This window comes from Neoarius graeffei, chromosome 13 (assembly GCF_027579695.1).
Source record: "Neoarius graeffei isolate fNeoGra1 chromosome 13, fNeoGra1.pri, whole genome shotgun sequence".
In the NCBI taxonomy this organism is placed as follows: Eukaryota; Metazoa; Chordata; class Actinopteri; order Siluriformes; family Ariidae; genus Neoarius; species Neoarius graeffei.
The window spans coordinates 2,600,998-2,620,103 of record NC_083581.1 but is presented as its reverse complement, the minus strand read 5'-3'; the positions used below and the strand labels follow the sequence as shown (position 1 = coordinate 2,620,103).

At 40.5% G+C, this 19,106-nt stretch overlaps 1 protein-coding gene across 1 annotated transcript in view; it reads right to left on the bottom strand.

The window, feature by feature from the left end:
- The window catches only part of l3mbtl1 (L3MBTL histone methyl-lysine binding protein 1), a 51,485-nt gene that overhangs the window by 6,812 nt on the left and 25,567 nt on the right, over positions 1-19,106 (bottom strand). The window contains exons 6-13 of the mRNA XM_060936704.1: positions 18,907-18,952; positions 18,686-18,774; positions 7,822-7,926; positions 1,852-1,987; positions 1,098-1,189; positions 856-1,013; positions 695-771; positions 91-176 (exon numbers count right to left, since the gene is read on the bottom strand). Of these exons, the coding sequence (XP_060792687.1) occupies positions 91-176; positions 695-771; positions 856-1,013; positions 1,098-1,189; positions 1,852-1,987; positions 7,822-7,926; positions 18,686-18,774; positions 18,907-18,952 (789 nt within the window). The remainder of the gene's footprint in view (positions 1-90; positions 177-694; positions 772-855; positions 1,014-1,097; positions 1,190-1,851; positions 1,988-7,821; positions 7,927-18,685; positions 18,775-18,906; positions 18,953-19,106) is intronic.

The following is a 19,106-nucleotide window of genomic DNA, read 5'->3' as shown; positions in this document are numbered from 1 at the left end:
TTTTTGTCAGAGCATAATGCCAAATCATGTTTGTATTTTGGGAAATGAAATATTTTCGATGTTTTGGGGTTGTTGTTTTTTTGCACGCACCACTTTAAAAGCATCTGCAGGCACTGCTGTGGATCCTGTCTCGTCCAGGTAACGCTCCCAGGAGAACCGACCCGGTTCGGGATAATCTGTAAAGTTACAGAAGACATTTTATTTTTGTTTAAATCTTTTCTTTAAAAAAAAAATGATCACAGTGGCTTGATTGTAATTCACTTTTCCAAATTTTAGTTTTGTACGTTTTGAGTTAGTGTAATAGTAATGCACGTTTATTAGTGTATTATGGGTCATGCTACTCCAGCAGTTGGATGTTTATGTGAAGGTGCATTAGTGAGTATTTTTTAAAAATAAATATCTGAGGCTGAAAGTAGTGTTCTTAGTTGTGTATAAAACCTCATTCACTTTAGCATGTAACATCTCATTAATAACGACTTCTTCGTCACACACACACCAAGGAAGTAATTAGAAACTATCTACAGTATGTACCATGACAGAGGTACAACACTAACAGGACAAACACTAAACTAAAATTTTAGATGCTGTACAAACACTAATGATATGAATAAAAACTTATTTCTCTAAGCAGACAATTTGTATTGTACAGAGCTAGTATAGTCAACACTACTTGACATTAAAAGTTGTCCCTCACCTTGTGGAGGTGTGAGGGGGAGGCCCCTCTCTTTACACCAGCCAATGGGATGAATGTACGGACTTCGAGCATCGCACCTTCCAGAAGAAAGAGTGAAAGGCTGTTAGAGTATTAATGACTAGAGTAATAATGAAGACTGTAGAACAGAGTTAGTCACACACCAGTAATCGTACGTGTCGTCCCAGTTGTCAAAGTGCACTAGAAATCGTTTGCCCACGATATCTGTCACCGTGGCAACACAGATGAGAGATGGGTTCATGCGGTCCACAGCTTCCAGTTTTAAGCCGACCTCAAAGCCGTAGTCCTCATCTGTCTCAATCTGTGCGAGAAAGGAAGTCCATTTTGTACGAGTGGATTTAGGGTTTTTTTTGTTTTGTTTTTGGCTTCAGATTGCAACGCTTACGTTCCCTGGGCTGGTGAACAGTTCCTTTGAGGCAGCTTGTGCTTTCATGAGCTTTAAATAGCTGGACCAGGAAAACTCCTCTTCCTTACACCCTGTAAAATAGTGGCGTGTTAAAGATCACAAACATTTAATTTTTTCTTCCAATAGTAGAAACAGGCTTCTACGTATGTAATGACTTTTGTGTGAATTAATTCACACAAACACACAATCTCTGTTCCTGAAGCAGGAAATTACAGCAGGATATAAATTAAACCATTAGCATCGACTCCGCCCACTAATTTACATCATATGTAGAACCCCCTTCAAAAGAAAGAAAGAAAGAAAGAAAAATTGGGGACGGCACGGTGGTGTAATGGTTAGCGCTGTTGCCTCACAGCGAGAAGGTCCGGGTTCGAGCCCCGTGGCCGGCGAGGGCCTTTCTGTGTGGAGTTTGCATGTTCTCCCCGTGTCCGCGTGGGTTTCCTCCGGGTGCTCCGGTTTCCCCCACAGTCCAAAGACATGCAGGTTAGGTTAACTGGTGACTCTAAATTGAGCGTAGGTGTGAATGTGAGTGTGAATGGTTGTCTGTGTCTATGTGTCAGCCCTGTGATGACCTGGCGACTTGTCCAGGGTGAACCCCGCCTTTCGCCTGTAGTCAGCTGGGATAGGATCCAGCTCGCCTGCGACCCTGTAGAACAGGATAAAGCGGCTACAGATAATGAGATGAGATGAGAATAAATAAAAATTACATATGGTAATGGACAGAGGCGTGTACCTTTCGGAGTGTGTAGTTTGTGTCCTGTGCTCTCACACCAGCCCGGAGGGTGAATATCAGGGGAGTTAGCATTAACCCAAAAGTCATGGCAGTCCAAGTAACCATCGAAATGGAGACGTAATCTGTAACCACAAACCTGCAGAGCGAAAGGAGTTATAATAATAATAATAATATACATTTTTATATAGTGCTTTTCAGAGACTGCAGCTCAAAGTGCTTTACATTTAAAGATGAGAAATCAATAATGAGACGGAAAAAAATCAATATAAAGTGTACAGAATGATAATATTTAAAAGACAACACTGACAAAAGGGAAGGAAAGAAAAAAGTAATTATTACAGTGAAAAAAGATAAAATTGTATAGAAAGAGCTAGCTGTATGCTAAATTAAAAAGGGATATTTTAGCTGACATTTAAAGATATTTACTGAGTCCGCCTCCCTGATACTTTTTGGTAAAGTATTCCACAGTTCGGGTGCACCGTGGACAAAGGCTGCTTCTGCAATTTTGTTTTGGGGGGATTATTGGGACATTTGGTAAACCAGCTGTGGAAGACGTAAGGGTTTGTGTTGGGACATAAAGATGACAGACTCAGTGAGGTAAGGGGGTGCTACGCCATTTAGAGCTTTATAAACAAGTAGGAGGACTTTAAAATTAATTCTAAAAGACACAAGAAGCCAATGGAGTATGGCTAGCACAGGAGTAATGTGCGCTCTTCTCTTTGTTTTTATTGAAAGCCTTGCTGCAGCATTATGGCTGGAGGAAGAATAAAATTATATATCACATAGGTTTAGCAATATGACCCAGTGTTAACAAACAACCTTTGAATTCATTTACAACTTGGGAGGGCTATTAAAAACAGAAAGTGGGGCAAGATCTCAACAGTGGCTTGAAGTTTTGCATTTAAATTTGTACATCTCCTTGGGAACGTGCCAATGGTCCCAGTAGTGGCGTTGGTTTTCCACCATTGCTAAGGGGTGTGGCTAAACATTGCTTGGCTCCCTTAAATCGCTGCTTGTAGCTATAATTAATATAATATTGCTCTTGCTCTTTTTATCCTCACAGTGTTTGGCAGGACTTACACATGCAAATCATCATTCTCACACATGAATGGCATTAAAACTACTAACCACGCATCCCTCACTGCACCACTGTGTGTGTATTGCCCTGACCACATACACACCGGACTTCACTGCTCTTGCTAAATCGAAGAAATCATTTCTCTCATTAGATGGCAAATGTTGGACGATTTTTGAAACGTCTGATGCAGTGTTAAGAGAACGGCTTTGCCTTGATAAATCACTGCACTGATATGTTGTCATATAATTCCCCAGAGGAAAACACTGCTTCTTACAACAGTCTCATCTTTCAAAAATAACGCCGCTCTCTCTCTCTCTCTCTCTCTCAGGGGGTTTAGGAAAAATGAGTCAGAATTCAGTAAGATCTGGCTAATGTCTCATAACATTACTTCTTAATTTAAACTCCTAAGAAATAGTCTATTGTCAAAGTGCAATTTAAGATCGTAAAATATTCTTCTGCTATTTTTTTTTTTTTGCTCCTAAAGGGATTTTAGGAGAAACAGATCAGAATTCAGTAAGATCTTATTTATTTCTGTGAGACAAAGACCAGACTGTTGTAAGCAGTAATATTTTCTTCTGGGTCATTAAATACTATGCACTCGTCTTTTTGTTGGTACAGTTGCGTGCAATTACGGTAAGTTTTAGTTAAATGAGTGAAATTCTAAATGTGATCTGGCTCACCGGGGATGATTTCCTAACATGCCATTTGAATGTAGAAAGGCTTAAAACAATACACTGATGTTATGCAGTTACAAAAAAATAAAAAATTAGATACAAGTACTCCTACAGTATGTTGCTGTACTGTACTGTATCTGGAGCTGTTAATGTGATTACTCATATTTCAAACAGAATTTCTCAGGCCCCTCATTACAAACTAATTGAATAGCCGTGGTCTAGACGATCCTGGTCCTCAAGCCAGAAGTGAAAATAAAGGGTTTCGCTGCGTGCACCAACTGCCATTTCACAACCAGAGATAAAACCACGCTCTCGGTGCTGGTTGCTAGATGGCGCTGTTGCGTGATTTGACCTCGATTCTGTTCCTGGCGCGAGACTGCAGGCTTGTGCGTGTGACTTTTGCCTGTTGGGCTGCAGGTCTGTAGTGGACAGCTGTATTGCTAATATTCTAATTTCAGCTGCTATATTGCTCAATATTATGCACTTTTTGTTGTGCAGTAAAATTTAATATTTCTCTGAATTGACCGTTTCCAGGGTTTTCATTTCAAATCTAATTTTGCCCCTTGCAGATTTCTCATCTCATCTCATTATCTCTAGCCGCTTTATCCTTCTACAGGGTCGCAGGCAAGCTGGATCCTATCCCAGCTGACTACGGGCGAAAGGCGGGGTACACCCTGGACAAGTCGCCAGGTCATCACAGGGCTGCACATAGACACAGACAACCATTCACACTCACATTCACACCTACGCTCAATTTAGAGTCACCAGTTAACCTAACCTGCATGTCTTTGGACTGTGGGGGAAACCGGAGCACCCGGAGGAAACCCACGCGGACACGGGGAGAACATGCAAACTCCGCACAGAAAGGCCCTCGCCGGCCACGGGGCTCGAACCCGGACCTTCTTGCTGTGAGGCGACAGCGCTAACCACTACACCACCGTGCCCCTTGCAGATTTGACAAAGTAAAAAATAGCAAATTTAATAAATGTTGAATTGTACCTAGAGGCCACCAGAATGCACCATCTGAAGTCTCTAATTCCACAATTTTCCGGGGCAGCATGCCCCCCAACCCCCCCAGCAGCCTTCAGGGCCCGGTGAGCCAGGCCAGTCCTTATGGGCTGGGCTCTGCATCAGTAACCCCACACTGATCGTTTATTCTGGGGAAAGCCCTGGATTTGTACTGATGGATCAGATTAGATTATACTGGGTCACTGTGGGTGCCAAATTTACAAAAGCTTTTTTTTTTTGTACACATGTAACATGTTTGTCGTGTGTTTGTTTAACAGACGCATTGGCTAAAACTGACCATTTTAATCTTTAATTGAATTACTCCATTTAATATGCTATTTAAATTATTTTACAAGATAATTTGTGACTAAAAGTATGTGTCATATTTAATTGAATTATGTTATTATTGACTAACAGTGTAAAAAAAAAGCATAAACATTTTAAAAAGATGTGGTGTTGAGTATTAAAGTGTATGTAATGCCTTATTGCTTTAAAACGAATATATCATTCGTAATGACTAAAATAAATTAATAAAGCAGGGAGAAAAATATTAATTATTTGTTATTTTATTATCAAGTACAAAACCATCGATAAATCGTGGTTTCCAGATCCCGGAAAAAAGCAGCCTTGCCTCAGGGCTAATCTTGCATGACGTCACACGTGGAACCCCAGTTATCTGGGCCATTTCGGTTCATCAGACTCTGCTTGTTTACTTGCCGAGATTGGATATAGTTGGAATATAGGAATTTTACAAAAATAACGATGTGAACGTGCTGCATTGTGTTTGGATGCTCAAATCCGTATACAACAGGACATTCAGTTCACGAATTTCTGAGAAATGACTCTAATCTAAAGCGACAGTGGGTGGGGTTTGTGCAAACAAAGCAGGCGGATTTCATGTTGCCTCCTAATAATAAATCTGATTCATCAAGTGTTCATCACCACCAGAACGACCACATGGGAATTACTGGAGCAAAAAAAGAGAACCATTTATTTAATGACCTTTGATCTGACATTTGGACAGTTTGTCGATTCCCCTATTATCACTCTCTCTCTCTCTCTCTCTCTCTCTCTCACACACACACACACACACACACACACACACACACACACACACACACACACACACACACACACAGCACCAGACGCAGGATTATGAGCATCTACACGCTCGCAACATCCAATCTTATCATATCTGATGCACTTTAACAGGAAGAAAAATGCGCACGCACTCATTAATTATTAACTGAAACGTGTTAAATGCTCTCAGATTGCAGGACTTGATTTGTTTTGAGTTTTGTTCAGGAAAACATGATGAAAAGTAACCACCGCGTTCTGCACATCTCTCTCTCCAGCTCGCGTGCGCCACAGAGGAAGACTGCTGTGAACCGAGTGAACTAGTAGTTTCTCGTCTTGGGGGCTCGAAAAGGACCGTTTACTCTGGAATATCCTTGATAATCATCTGCCCCTTCGTCTGACCAAGGGCGGCTGGTGCATAAGGGCGATTGGGCGACGCACTGCCAAAACGAAAAAAAAAAGTTCTTTTTTTAAAACAAACTTTCACCAGCGCTGCTCGAGACCGTTTTAATCTGTCTCTGGGTATCATTGTCCAATCAGGGTGGTCTTGCTTCTAGAGTACCGCCCCTTTTGGGGTGATTTCAGTCATGCTGAAAATCGCCCAAGAGTTCACTGATAGAGTCCCATGTTAATGTATATTTTTTCTCCTGACTGACACTTCAGTGCAATCTCTATGGGTTCCGGGGGGGCGTGCCCTAACGTGCTTACGTCACTGCGAAGCGCGGCAAAGTTGCGTTCGATCCGCTCAGTTTCTGAGGTGAGATGGATGCGGAAAGCAATTCAGTGCGGTCCTTAAAAGAAGTTCCATTTAGTCAGCGATCAAATCGAGCTAAATTGGCAACAAAACAAGTTGGACCCCCCTCGACCAAATCTAAACATAAAACAAATTTCGACAAGGGGGGGAAATCATATACTCGAGGTTTTACTTCAACATGGTCCCAGCGCAAATCCTGGCGAGCTGGCTGCGAGGACGCCTCAGCGGTTTTCTGCTCCCCCTGCTTACTTTCCCACCCTGGAGGGGCTCCACGGACAACACTGCTTGGACGGTCACTGGAGTTTCGGACATGCGTCATTTGTCAGAGAAAATAAAAAACCATGAGTCATCAAAGATTCACATGGGCAGCTGCCTGAAATTTTCAGCTTTTGGGAGAGTGAACATCGCTACACAGCCGGATGAGGGCTACAGGCTAGCAGTTCGCCGCCACAACGATGAGGTGAGCAAGAACAGGCACATATTAAACCGGCTCAGCCAACGCGTGAAATTTTGTGGAGTGTTCGAGTTAGCTCTACGAAGCAAAGACAAAACTGAGGACTCCAGTCACCGTGGTGTTTTTCTGGGTTTGGTTGACTTCATGACTCACACACACACACACACACACACACACACACACACACACACGCACACACACACAGTGACAGAATCCGTTCACTTTCGATGTTTTCAATGTGCATTTTTATATTTGCCACACTTTGCTCTGAGAGTTAGCACTTTGGTAATATCCTTGGTAAATACCAGTAATTGCAAGATCTAAAGATCCACTCATCTATTTATTCAACTGCTATTGTTATGTTAGCCAACTATTTACACTGTTTTGTTCCAGTAAGTGCACTTTCCTGTTTGTCCTTAAGTTGCACAGTCTGTAAAATTCTTGCTGGTCATGGAGTTTGAAGTACAAAATCTATTTACAGAACATTCTGTAGAACAGTTGACTTGCTACCCAGGTCAATTTACTTCAGTCCTGTGGACATTTATGGTCCGTGTAGACGTAACGGGGGAAAATTGCCCCCCTGAAAAAAAATTCAGGAGCCGCTACTGCGTCTGACATATAAGAACCCGAGTCACTGTCAGAATTCTCTCCAAAACGTGATTCCATATCGAGACTGCTCTCAGCACTGCTGCACACGGGAACGAAATGGATACCTGAATTGTTACACGTATGACGTCATGCACCCCTTCGGGATCAGTCTCGGCTGATCTTATTGATTTCCCATCAATTTATGGCCTTTTGGATCAGCTCTGGTTCGAAAACACAGTCAATCAACATAATGATCGTTGCTTTGTACAAGGAAAAAAGTGTGGTTTAGAGGCGTTACATTCACTTTAACCTCGTGTCTGTGTTTTACACGCAGTACCTCAGCCACAGTCAGGACGAAGTACATGGAGGGATGCTGGGGGTCGATACCTTCCAACTTCATGCCTTGACTGAAGTTATTGGGACTCTCAGGAACCCGCTGTGACTTTATGGACAAAAACAACAGAGTTAAAAATCTACAGAGTGAACAAATGTTAGAGGAGAGATGGTGTGGGTGGAAAACTGTTTTTACTCGTACGGGTCCGTCTCAGAAACTGCTCTCTCATTTGGGACATTATGGTCAAAAAATACATTTTCTAATTTTACTTTTTTTTTGCATTTCCCTAACACTCAATGTTTCTTTTGTCATGTTTAATAAGAATAAAGATAGCATCTTGCTTTATCTGGCCTCCACTGTGGAACATTTTTTTGATTCCAATTCAAATGCTTTTGTAAAATTGATTTCCATATAAAACAACTCCATCACGAAGAATTAAAGCCCCTCCTTCACAGATGAGTGAAAATATTGAATAAATTTCCTCTTTTTGATTGCTTGGGTTAAAAATGCCAAGTTATGATGACTGAATTGATTTTTCACTTAAATATGAATAATATGATACAGTTTGGGGATTTGATACGGCGAAATAGGACACAATGGAAAAATCAAGAACACACCGGAAAGATGAGAATAACGGCGGTGGTAAAAGAACAGCGACTGTACCGGCTGAAGGTCGCGCGGGTCTCTGCTGCGGTGCGCGAGCAACGGGACATCACTACCGCACCGGACGGAGCGCGAGGCGGGGGCGGGGCAAAATGACTGGCCGTAGATTCTATCAAAAGTTTGATCTAAATTGACCATGGTTGCAAAATATTGGCCAAAAATACGCAAACACTACGAAATATGAAAGTAAGATGAAAAAGAAACATTCTATTGCCTTATACTGCAAGACTAAAACAAAACAAAACTCACCTTTTCAGCGATAACGTCCGAACAGATCACTCGCGTAACAGAAAGACCGCAAATGGAAGCGCGATCAACTTCTAACTGCTGGAGTGGAAAATTCCATTCTACACATGCAAATTGTTAATGTGTGTCCTTCCCCGCACACAAATAACACGCTACGGTAAAAAATAGACCACGACTCATTTTATAGCTCAGAAATTCATACAAGACCAGCTACCATCGGAACATATTCTGTAAGAAACATATTCTATACCTAACTTTCAGCTTTCGTTTTAAAAAACAAAATCTCAGATTTATAACTAAATGTTTATATGGCGTAGTGATTGTAAGTTACTACTTTTGGTGAGGTCGTGACCTCGACCCTGAGGCTTTCCGTTTAGATCAAAACACACGATCGTATTGGTTTTGCGGAAAATGGAGTTACGACGGTGATCAAACATTTTGGTGATGTTTTATTCCGGTTATGATTATTCTGTGAGCGCACCAATCCTTAGGTGGATAAAGTTACAACTTAAAATGCAATCAGTGATAACTGTAGACTTTTCAGTGGACTACAACCTTTTTAAGGGAATGCGATGTAGTCGACCGTTTATCATGTCCCAGATCAAGCCGCCATTTTCCCACAAATTTGCAGAATGTTTGCCAAATTCTGAATAGAGTATTCACATCAAAGATTTAGTTTTATCTGTATTATTTCTTTCATCATTTTATTTCAAATTAAAACCAACATCACCATTCAAACCCGTATAGTTTATTGACTGTGAGTATATTTAGTGGGGACCCCCACAGTACCCAGTTTCTGAGACAGACCCGTATTTATATATATTTATATATAAAAACTTTATAGGTTTCTGTTTTATGACTTCTACATTATCAAGTCAGTACAAAAACATTTTAGAGTCCAAACGTTCATTCATTTTCCAGCACAAAATTAAATGTTGCAGAAAAAAGAAGTCTGTATCTGAGCAGCATATTCCATAAGAGACACTTTCCAGATGAAAAAAGAAAGCATAATGAAGGCTGCTGGGTTTTGGTGTAAAATGAAGAAGTGAGTGTGACAGTCAAAGTGTCCAGAAGAACTGCGGCTGGTTCTGTAAGATGCTCAGGAAAACCTACAGATCATTTCCACATAAAACTGACCTCACTGGACCTCAGACTACCTTTTTTTTTTTAAAGCAAAGGGAATTTTGTCTTGCACCAAATATTGACTTTGTTATATTGATTTATTATTTCATTATTTTCAGTGTGACTTGGGGACGTACTGAGACTTTCAGAGTGGACCGTTACTTTCCCAGTCCATAACGGCTACAGAAAGAAAATAGTCACAGAGAACATTGCCGAGTTTCCTAAGAGCTTCGTTGCACAAAGATCATCATTAAATGGTCGAGTGAGCAGCACAATAAACACTCTCTCTCCTAGTTAAGATGCTCTTAGGCTACATCCACATGACAACGGCAACGAGATTTTTTTTTTAGCGGGTAAAAAAAAATATATCGTGTCCACATGGGCAACGGATCAGTAAAATATCAGGTTCATATGGCAACGCAACACTTGCTGAAAACGATGCAATACACATGCCACACCTCTACGTGCGCTGTAAGACGGTCCCATCGGAGACACCAGAACAATAGAAGAAGTAGACGCATGCGCATAAACCCCTTCTTCTACCCGGTGTGAAGCACTCACAGGAACAAGCACACAACAACAAGAAGAAGATGGCTGCGACTACACGAGGAAATCGTGCCTTCTGTATGTACAAATTAGTTTTATTAGTGTGCCTAGTTTTATGTAACTTAATTTTCTTATTGTGTGTGAACATTTTGAAAAGCATTTTTATATAATTTATATAACTTTTTATATTGTGTGTGAACATTTTGAAAAGCAGTCTTATCCAATAAAAAAAGACATTCTATTCACTATCATGTTTACTTGTTCTCAGGGTGCGATTTGTCAAAAAACCAGAAGGGGGGATGTTTTTTTTTTAATCATGAAACGTCACAAAATTAAGGTAACAGTAGGCTAACAGCTCAATAACATCCGATGATATCAAATGAATAACACTAAATGAAAACGAACACTAAACCAGAGACAGTAAATTCATCTTCCTATCTCTCTGACTAAATACACGAACACTAACACACAACAAAGTTCGCATTGCTTGTCGCGTTGCTGTGATGTTTCTCTCCCTCCGGATTAAATGGACAGTGACTCGAAAATCACTGAAATACATGAATACTAAATGAACAGTTTGCTCTGATGGCGCAGTTCATGTGGCCTTTTCTGCTTCCCCGTCGGTGCGCTATCCTCCGCGTTTCGCCCTTCTTTAATCCACATTTCTGCGAATTTCTCAGCAGGGAAGGAACGCACGTCTGGCCCATTGACAGCGAGGAAAAGAAGGCTGTCAGTGCGGATACATTCATTCTGTTGCGCTCATCAGTAAGGATGTGATTCATGGCGCTAAATCCACATTCACACTCTGATTATCTACAATGTATCTATTTGCTGGGGATGTTCGTAGGGTTGCCAACTTTCTCATATCCAAATGAGGGACACTTTGTTCCGGGTGTGGACAAGTACCGGTACAGGCCCTGTACGCGCACCCCAGCGCCCCAAAATAGTTACAGTACCGAATTGCCTTTAGGTGAGGGTTTCAAATGTAGGCCACTACAAATTCATTTCTAAAATAGAGCTTTTAAAAATTAATAGACCAGTTAATGGATATTTTTAAGTAACTTAATGCAAAATAACAAACAATTCTAATATTATTGTCTCATTTTTCTCTTTTAAACTTTGGCCAAATAATTCATCAGGCCATATTTATGAAGGCAATGTCATAAACTGAAAAATGATTTGCTGTAGCTGTAAAACCCTGATATTTGCTTAATTGTCCATTTGAAAACCCTAAGAACCTTCTGCAATGCTTCATAGCAGAAGAAGAAGAGAGAAAGACCTCACAAAGGCAGGAGTGAGGCAGAAAAGCTCCCCTACTATAGGCTGAGGTCTATCCTGTTTCGGAAGGTTTTTTTAAGCTATCTGCTATCCTTATCGAACAGTTAGGCTGTAGCCACTGGCTGCACCATCTGCTCTAGTTTAATTTGATGCCTATTTTGTCAGAATAGCTTAAAAATTCAGGATATGGCAACAGTGAATGGTTTTAAATCGCAGATGACCGCGACTCGCGGTAATAGCGCTTCTCACGGCAATAACGCGATTTACACCACAGCATTGGAGTGAGGGGCAGGATCTGTCCCTGATGGGACAAATTAAAATTACCCAAAAAACAGGATGTCCCGCCCAATACGGAACGGTTGCCAACCCTAGACGTTCGTGAACATCAAAGCTGCCACTTCGGGTCATTTTGAAAGTGAGTGCAATGTAGACCATAGAAAACTGTGTCACAACATGCCTGTCATGTCAACTTTTTTTTTTTGGTTTGTTTGTTTTATTGACGGGGTTGTCCCCGAGGATTTTTTTTTCAGCAGAGATAAAAACCAGAGGGGGGGATGATCCCCACCATCCCCCCCAGCAAATTGCACCCAGCTTGTTCTAGTCATGTGGCTGTGACATCATCGTAAACAAATCCGTTCTACTCATCCAGACGACTTCACAACAGCGCCATTGCCAGATTTTTCCACTCTGGAACCCGTTCTCAAAAAATATCATTTTGGGGCACCAAAAACGCCGGTGCCGTGTGGACGCCAGGCCGAAATGATAAAAAATTTTATCAGATTCACCTGAATCCGTTGCCGTGTGGACAGGGCCTTAGTGTTAAGAGGCTTTTGAGAAACCCACCACTGACCCGTTACAAAAGTTCATGCTTCTTACGTAGAATCTCTTCTCATTTTCCCTCATTAACATAAGACCGCCCACAGCAATCTGCATCAAAAACCTGGAGCCATACCGACTCTGATGGAGACGACCTCCAATCCACAAACCGCAAGGAAGATGTGTTCAACATTTCCAAAGCACACTGAACACCAGTGTATATTGTAATGGAGTTCTCCTTTTCCAGTCAAAGCCCTCAGGTAACATTTCTTTCCATGATATTAAATTTAGCTAAAACGTGTAATCTGATGTACAGAACTGTGCGAAAGCCTTCAGCACCCTTTTTTTTTAGTGCAAAAACATCTTAGATTCCAAACAGTTTTCCAGTACGAAATTAAATGCTACAGGAAAATGTTTGTATGTGAGTAAAGACAGCAGGATAATCACAGAAGACAGCACTTTTCAGACTGTAAAATAAAAGCTGCTGGGTTTTGGTGCAGAAATAAGAAGCAAGTGTGACAAAGTGTCCAGAAGAACTGTGGGTGTTCTGTAAGAAGCTCAGAAAAACGTTACAGCTCATTTCCGCATAAAACTGAACACACTGTACATCAGATTAACTTCTTTTTTAAAGTAAAGGGTCGTCACAGCAAATATTTATTTTGTTTCATTTATTACTGTTTACTGCATTATACTGTGTTTTATTTTAATGTAGAAGCATTTAATTGCATTATTTATTATAATAATAATAATAATAAACTTTATTTGGCACATGGTTTCAAAAGCTGACATTTATTTACATTAAAGCTGTGCATCAGATAAATATAAATTAATGGCAAATACATAACGAATAGAATAAATAAATAAATAATGTGGATAAAAATATTAAAACAGTGATTTGTATTGACAAATGAAACTTTAAAAATTATAATAACTTAGAGGTTTGGGTACACTGGACAATTTAGAGTTGATCTAGAACATTTTTAGTTTTATACATAACCAATAGTTTGAGCAAAAATGATTTAATACACCGAGTTTATAAAACTATAGAATCCATAACCGGATGATATTTTGACCACGTGAATGTTCGATTTGTTTCTAGTGTTGTACTTGTGTCCTTCAGAATTGCAAGTAAACATGTTCCTGAGGTACGATGGGCAAATTTTTGGATGCGTCGTTCCTCTACAGCAGGGGTTTTCAAAGTGTGGGAGAGTCGGCCCCCCCTCAGAGAGCAAATAAACAACAGCGCCCCCCTTACAATTTTTGTTGTTGCTATACTTAATGTTCCATTCGTATTTTTAAAAAATGGTTGTTGTACGCATTTTTTTTTCTTTTTCACATTTTAAACATCTGTGCTTTTTAAAAGATCTTGTTTTACACATTTTAAACATCTCATAGCATCGTTAGCTAGCACCTCTTGGCAGACAACACACTGTGGCAGTGGAGCATCTTCAGATCCAGTCCATGAAAATCCAAACTTTAAATAATCGTGGTCATACTTCCTTCTTTTTTCAGTCCCCCCAGGATTCCGCGGGCCTTTTTTTGTGATTGTTGCGGGCTGAAATGTCTGATGTTGCGGGGGGTTTTCCAAAAAATTGCGATGAAAGTTGCGGTGTTTTTTAGGTTTTTGTTGCGATTACATTGCGGGAGGAAGTGAAAGTTGCGAGAAATTGTTGCGATTTTCTCTTTTTGTGATTAAAATTGAGTGATATGTTAAATATTAAGTTATTACTGAAAAACTATTGATTAAAAAAACAAAGACACTGAGAAATGGTCCTATAAACAACTTTACCAATATAAAAGATTACCAGGACTACAAAAATGCAGAAAAATCGGCTTTACTTATCCAAATGCACCTGTTGGTTCAAAAGTTAAAGTGCAGAGAACCTCACAGCACAACATGAAGTTACCTTAAAATACACTGAGTGCAGAATTATTAGGCAAGTGAGTATTTTGACCACAACATCCTTTTAATGCATGTTGTCCCACTCCAAGCTGTTTAGGCTTGAAAGCCTACTACCAATTAAGTATATCAGGTGCTGTGCATCTGTGTAATGAGAGGGGGTGTGGTCTAATGACATCAACACCCTATATCAGGTGTGCATAATTATTAGGCAACCTCTTTTCCTCTGGCAAAATGGGTCAGAAGAGAGATCTGACAGACTTTGAAAAGTATAAAATTGTGAGATGTCTTGCAGACGGATGCAGCACTCTTGAAATTGTGAAGATGTTGAAACATGATCACCGAACAATCAAGCGTTTCATTGCAAATAGTCAACAGGGTCGAAAGAAGCGGGTGGGGAAAAAAAAGGCGCAAAATAACTGCACATGATCTGCGGAAAATCAAGCGTGAAGCTAACAAGCAGCCATTAGCATCCAGTTCTGCCATATTCCAGAGTTGCAACATTCCTGGAGTGTCAAAGAGTACAAGGTGTGCAATACTGAGGGACATGGCCAAGGTAAGGAAGGCTGAAAAACGACCACCGCTGAGTAAGGCACACAAGATAAAACGTCAAGACTGAGCCAAGAAATATCTTAAGACTGATTTTTCTAAGGTGCTGTGGTCTGATGAGATGAGAGTGACTCTTGATGGGCCAGATGGATGGGCCTGTGGCTGGATCAGTAATGGGCACAGAGCTCCACTCCGACTCAGACGCCAGCAAGGTGGAGGTGGAGTACTGCTATGGGCTGGTATCATCAAAGACGAGCTTGTTGGACCTTTTCGAGTTGAGGATGGACTCAAACTCAACTCCCAGACCTACTGCCAGTTCCTGGAAGAAACCTTCAAGCAGTGGTATAGGAAAAAGTCAGCAGAAGAACATGATTTTCATGCAGGATAACGCTCCATCTCATGCGTCCAAATACTCCACTGCGTGGCTAGCCAGTAAAGGTCTGAAAGGTGAAAAAAATAATGACATGGCCCCCTTGTTCACCTGACCTAAACCCCATAGAGAACCTGTGGTCCATTATAAAACGTGAGGTCTACAAAGAGGGAAAACAGTACACCTCTCTGAACAGCGTCTGGGAGGCCGTGGTTGCTGCTGCACACAATGTTGGTCGTGAACAGATAAAGAAATTGACAGAATCTATGGATGGAAGGCTTTTGAGCGTCCTCATGAAGAAGGGTGGCTATATTGGTCACTGATTTGTTTTTGTTTTGTGTTTGAATGTCAGATATGTTTATTTGCAAATCTGGAGTTGTCATATCAGTGTACCTGGTGAAAATAAATAAGTGAAATGGCTACACATTTGGTTTTTATTAAGTTGCCTAATAATTCTGCACAGTGAAAGTTACCTGAACACATACATATTCTCCTAAAATGGCCAAAACTAAAAACACCCCACTCTAACTTCCATACATATTCAGCTTTGATATTTATGAGTCTTTTTGTTTGATTGAGAACATAGTTGTTGTTCAATAATAAAACTAATCCTCAAAAATACAACTTGCCTAATAATTCTGCACTCCGTGTATAATATAAATGCCTCAGCTTTCATGTAAGAAAAAAAACTATTAATACTAGTACTGTGTGCAGGCAGTCTCTCCTGAAGACTAAATTAAACAATAATTATAAACTAATAAAATAAATGGCTCAGGCTTCATAGAAGAAAAAAAAACAATTTGAACAGAATCTCACAGTATGATGCTGAAGCTGCCTAAACAATGGAAAATAAAATACCATTTTGGCAAAAATTTTGGCATCCATTAATTTCTTGTATTAAGTAAAAAAATAATGTAAAGTGCACACAGTCCTTCACTGTAAACATAACACACTTTCAGTAACAGAATTTAAGCCTACATAAACACTGACTTGCACATGCAGTGTTGCCAGATACTGCTGACGTTTTCCAGCCTAAAATATGTTCAAAACCCACCAAAATGCACTTGAAACCGCCAATCTGGCAACACTGCACACATGCTGCTTCTCTTGAACGTATACACAGAAGTAAAGGCCTCTGCATGCTCTTGCGACAAGGCTTTCGCAGATAGCTTTTCGCAGACAGTTGTAATTTATCGTTGAGCGGGGAGTAATAGGCGTGCGTGATGTTATTCACCGGCACAACGCAAGGGGGCGCGAAGTCGCTAGGAGTAGTTGGTGGGTGTGGTTAGTGGAGTGTTTATCCTCCGGTTACTGATAATGACTAGAACTTTTTTTTTTATAATGACTAGAACTGGAGTCGTATAGATGTACGTACTTCCTCACTTCCTCAATCAACCGCTCTTCGTGCTGCTCTATCTTCGCTTGTGTTTTTAAAAATGGCGGTCGTGAAAACAAACCAAACCGGGAAAGTAGGGAAGCGAAAGTGCGTGTACAGCGGATGTAGAGTGGACCAATCAGAGCCCTCTTGTCTGCGGCGCTGTCTGCGAGGCTTCTGCGGTGGTCACAATTTTTGGGAGGTGCGCGCAGAGCATCTGCGAAGGTGGGGGGGCTACGCAGACACTGTCTGCGAGGACTGGGTTGTCAGCATAAATTGGCCTTAAGGCAGAAGGTAGTTTGTCGACGTCACCTCAAGACGACGCCAACGATTGGTCAAATTTGAGGGAAAGTTGCGGTGATTGGATATAATTGCAACACCGCCCTGAATTCGTGGGGATTGGTTGAATTTGCGTTGAAGTTGCAAATTGCAACATCCTGGAGGCTCTGTTTTTTGCTTGGACCAGACTCTGTCTCCTCACTCACTTTAGGTACTAAAAATCGATCCATTTTGTCTCTGGTAAAGGCTAGCTGAAGTTCGCTAAATGGCCGCAATAATAACTTATTCTGGTTTATTTTTCCTCACGTTGCGCCCCCCCGAAGAACTCTGGCGCCCCCCAGGGGAGGCGCGCCCCACACTTTGAAAAGCCCTGCTCTACAGTATTTCTTTGCATGAACGGACCACAGTATTGCAGTAATAATCAACTCGCTGGAGTGTGAGTTTGATCAGTTTATCATCCTCCATGCACTGAGGTGACGACCCGATGTTAGGGATGTGATGGAGGACAAACTACAGAAATATTATCTGTAGGTTCAGGAATATTTGTTTCATATGTACACAAGCATCTGGACATCATTAAAACAGTAGGGTGAAGCACGTAGCAAAACAATTCTGTAGGTGTGGATGAGAGTTCTCGTTTAAAGGTGTTAGCCAATCAGAGTGGAGCTATTTACATATTTAATAGCCTTTAAAGGCACAGCCACGAAATCAGCCTGTTTTATCCTGTAGGGTTTTCAGACCATGGTAAAACTGCATGAGGAAAAATAATCAAGGCGGTTCTTTTAATTAAAAAAGCTTGCAAACGCATCTCAGGAACAATATAAAATAACTGAAAAGTATACGACATTTCCCCTTTAAAGTTTAACTACTACTATTATTCAACATTTTGTACAGCCATCAATCTGACTAATTCTACGGTAATTTATTTATTTACTTTAATTTTTTTTAATAAATATGCTATTTTAATTACATATTCAGGTATTGTAGATTTTGTCTGTAAAGGTTCACAGTATTAATGAATCAGTCAACATTCAGAAATCTATTAACTACCAATCAGAAAAGTGTCCAATATAAAAAAAAAAAAGAGTTCAAACCCATCGGTGATGCGTCATTCATAAATTCATCCAGTTTTCTTTTTAACTTTGGAGGATTTATTTTATTATTTATAACAATGTTTATACAGGAGGCTTTCATCACCATGGGGGTTTTTCAGAGAGATCCTGCACATTCTCTATAAAATATCTATCTAATAAACAAATAACATGAATATAAAATTATGCAAATAAAAACTAAGAGCAAAATATTTATCAAATAATATTGTAATATACAAATTTATATATGCGCAAAATTAAGCTCACCTTAGAAACGATTTGAAATCACGAATGCCAGATGCCGGTCTTACAGTAATGTCTGAATGATTCCAGTCAGCAGCTGTGTGAAATATAAAACGCTGTTTGCCCCAGTTAGTGCACGCATGTGGCGAGTGTAAACCCTGACGGCGGCGTGTATTATAATTATGTATCCTATAGTTCCTAGTAAAATTAAAATCTCTGATATTGTTAAGGCATTTATATCCAGCTGTCCAGCGGCAGATAGCTAGAGATTCCCATTTTAACTGCTTGAGTGGCAGAAAAGTACTTAGGCTGGTCTAAATAACTTCTTTATGGTGATTTTGATGATCATATTCTTTGCTTCGTTACATTTCTAAGGAAACGGTCTGTACCTCCTGGAAGAGTTTGGCCGGAGCTGGAACTGCCTTCTGCTCGTCCAGATACTGCGCCCACGACCACGACTCGGCTTTAGCGTCTGTTCCTGCGCAGATAAACACGTTCCTGAGTTCATCCCAAACGGAACAGCGGCTCCCACGGGACAGGACGCTTCCTTCAGCAGGTGTGCAGTTTATCAGCACAGCTAATTATTAAAGCATGGATGTTCAGTACACACCTGTTTTCTCTTGTCCTCCAGTTTTTAGGTCTTCAGCTTTTCCTTCCTTAAATAATAAAAAAAAAGAATAATTGTTCCTGATCAATAACACAACTGAGGTTTTTTTTTTAAACATTCCAATTTTCCTAAATTCCAAAGTTTCCAGCTGGTATCTGCTTAAAACTGGCACCAACAGGAACTAATGGTACTTGGAGGTGGAG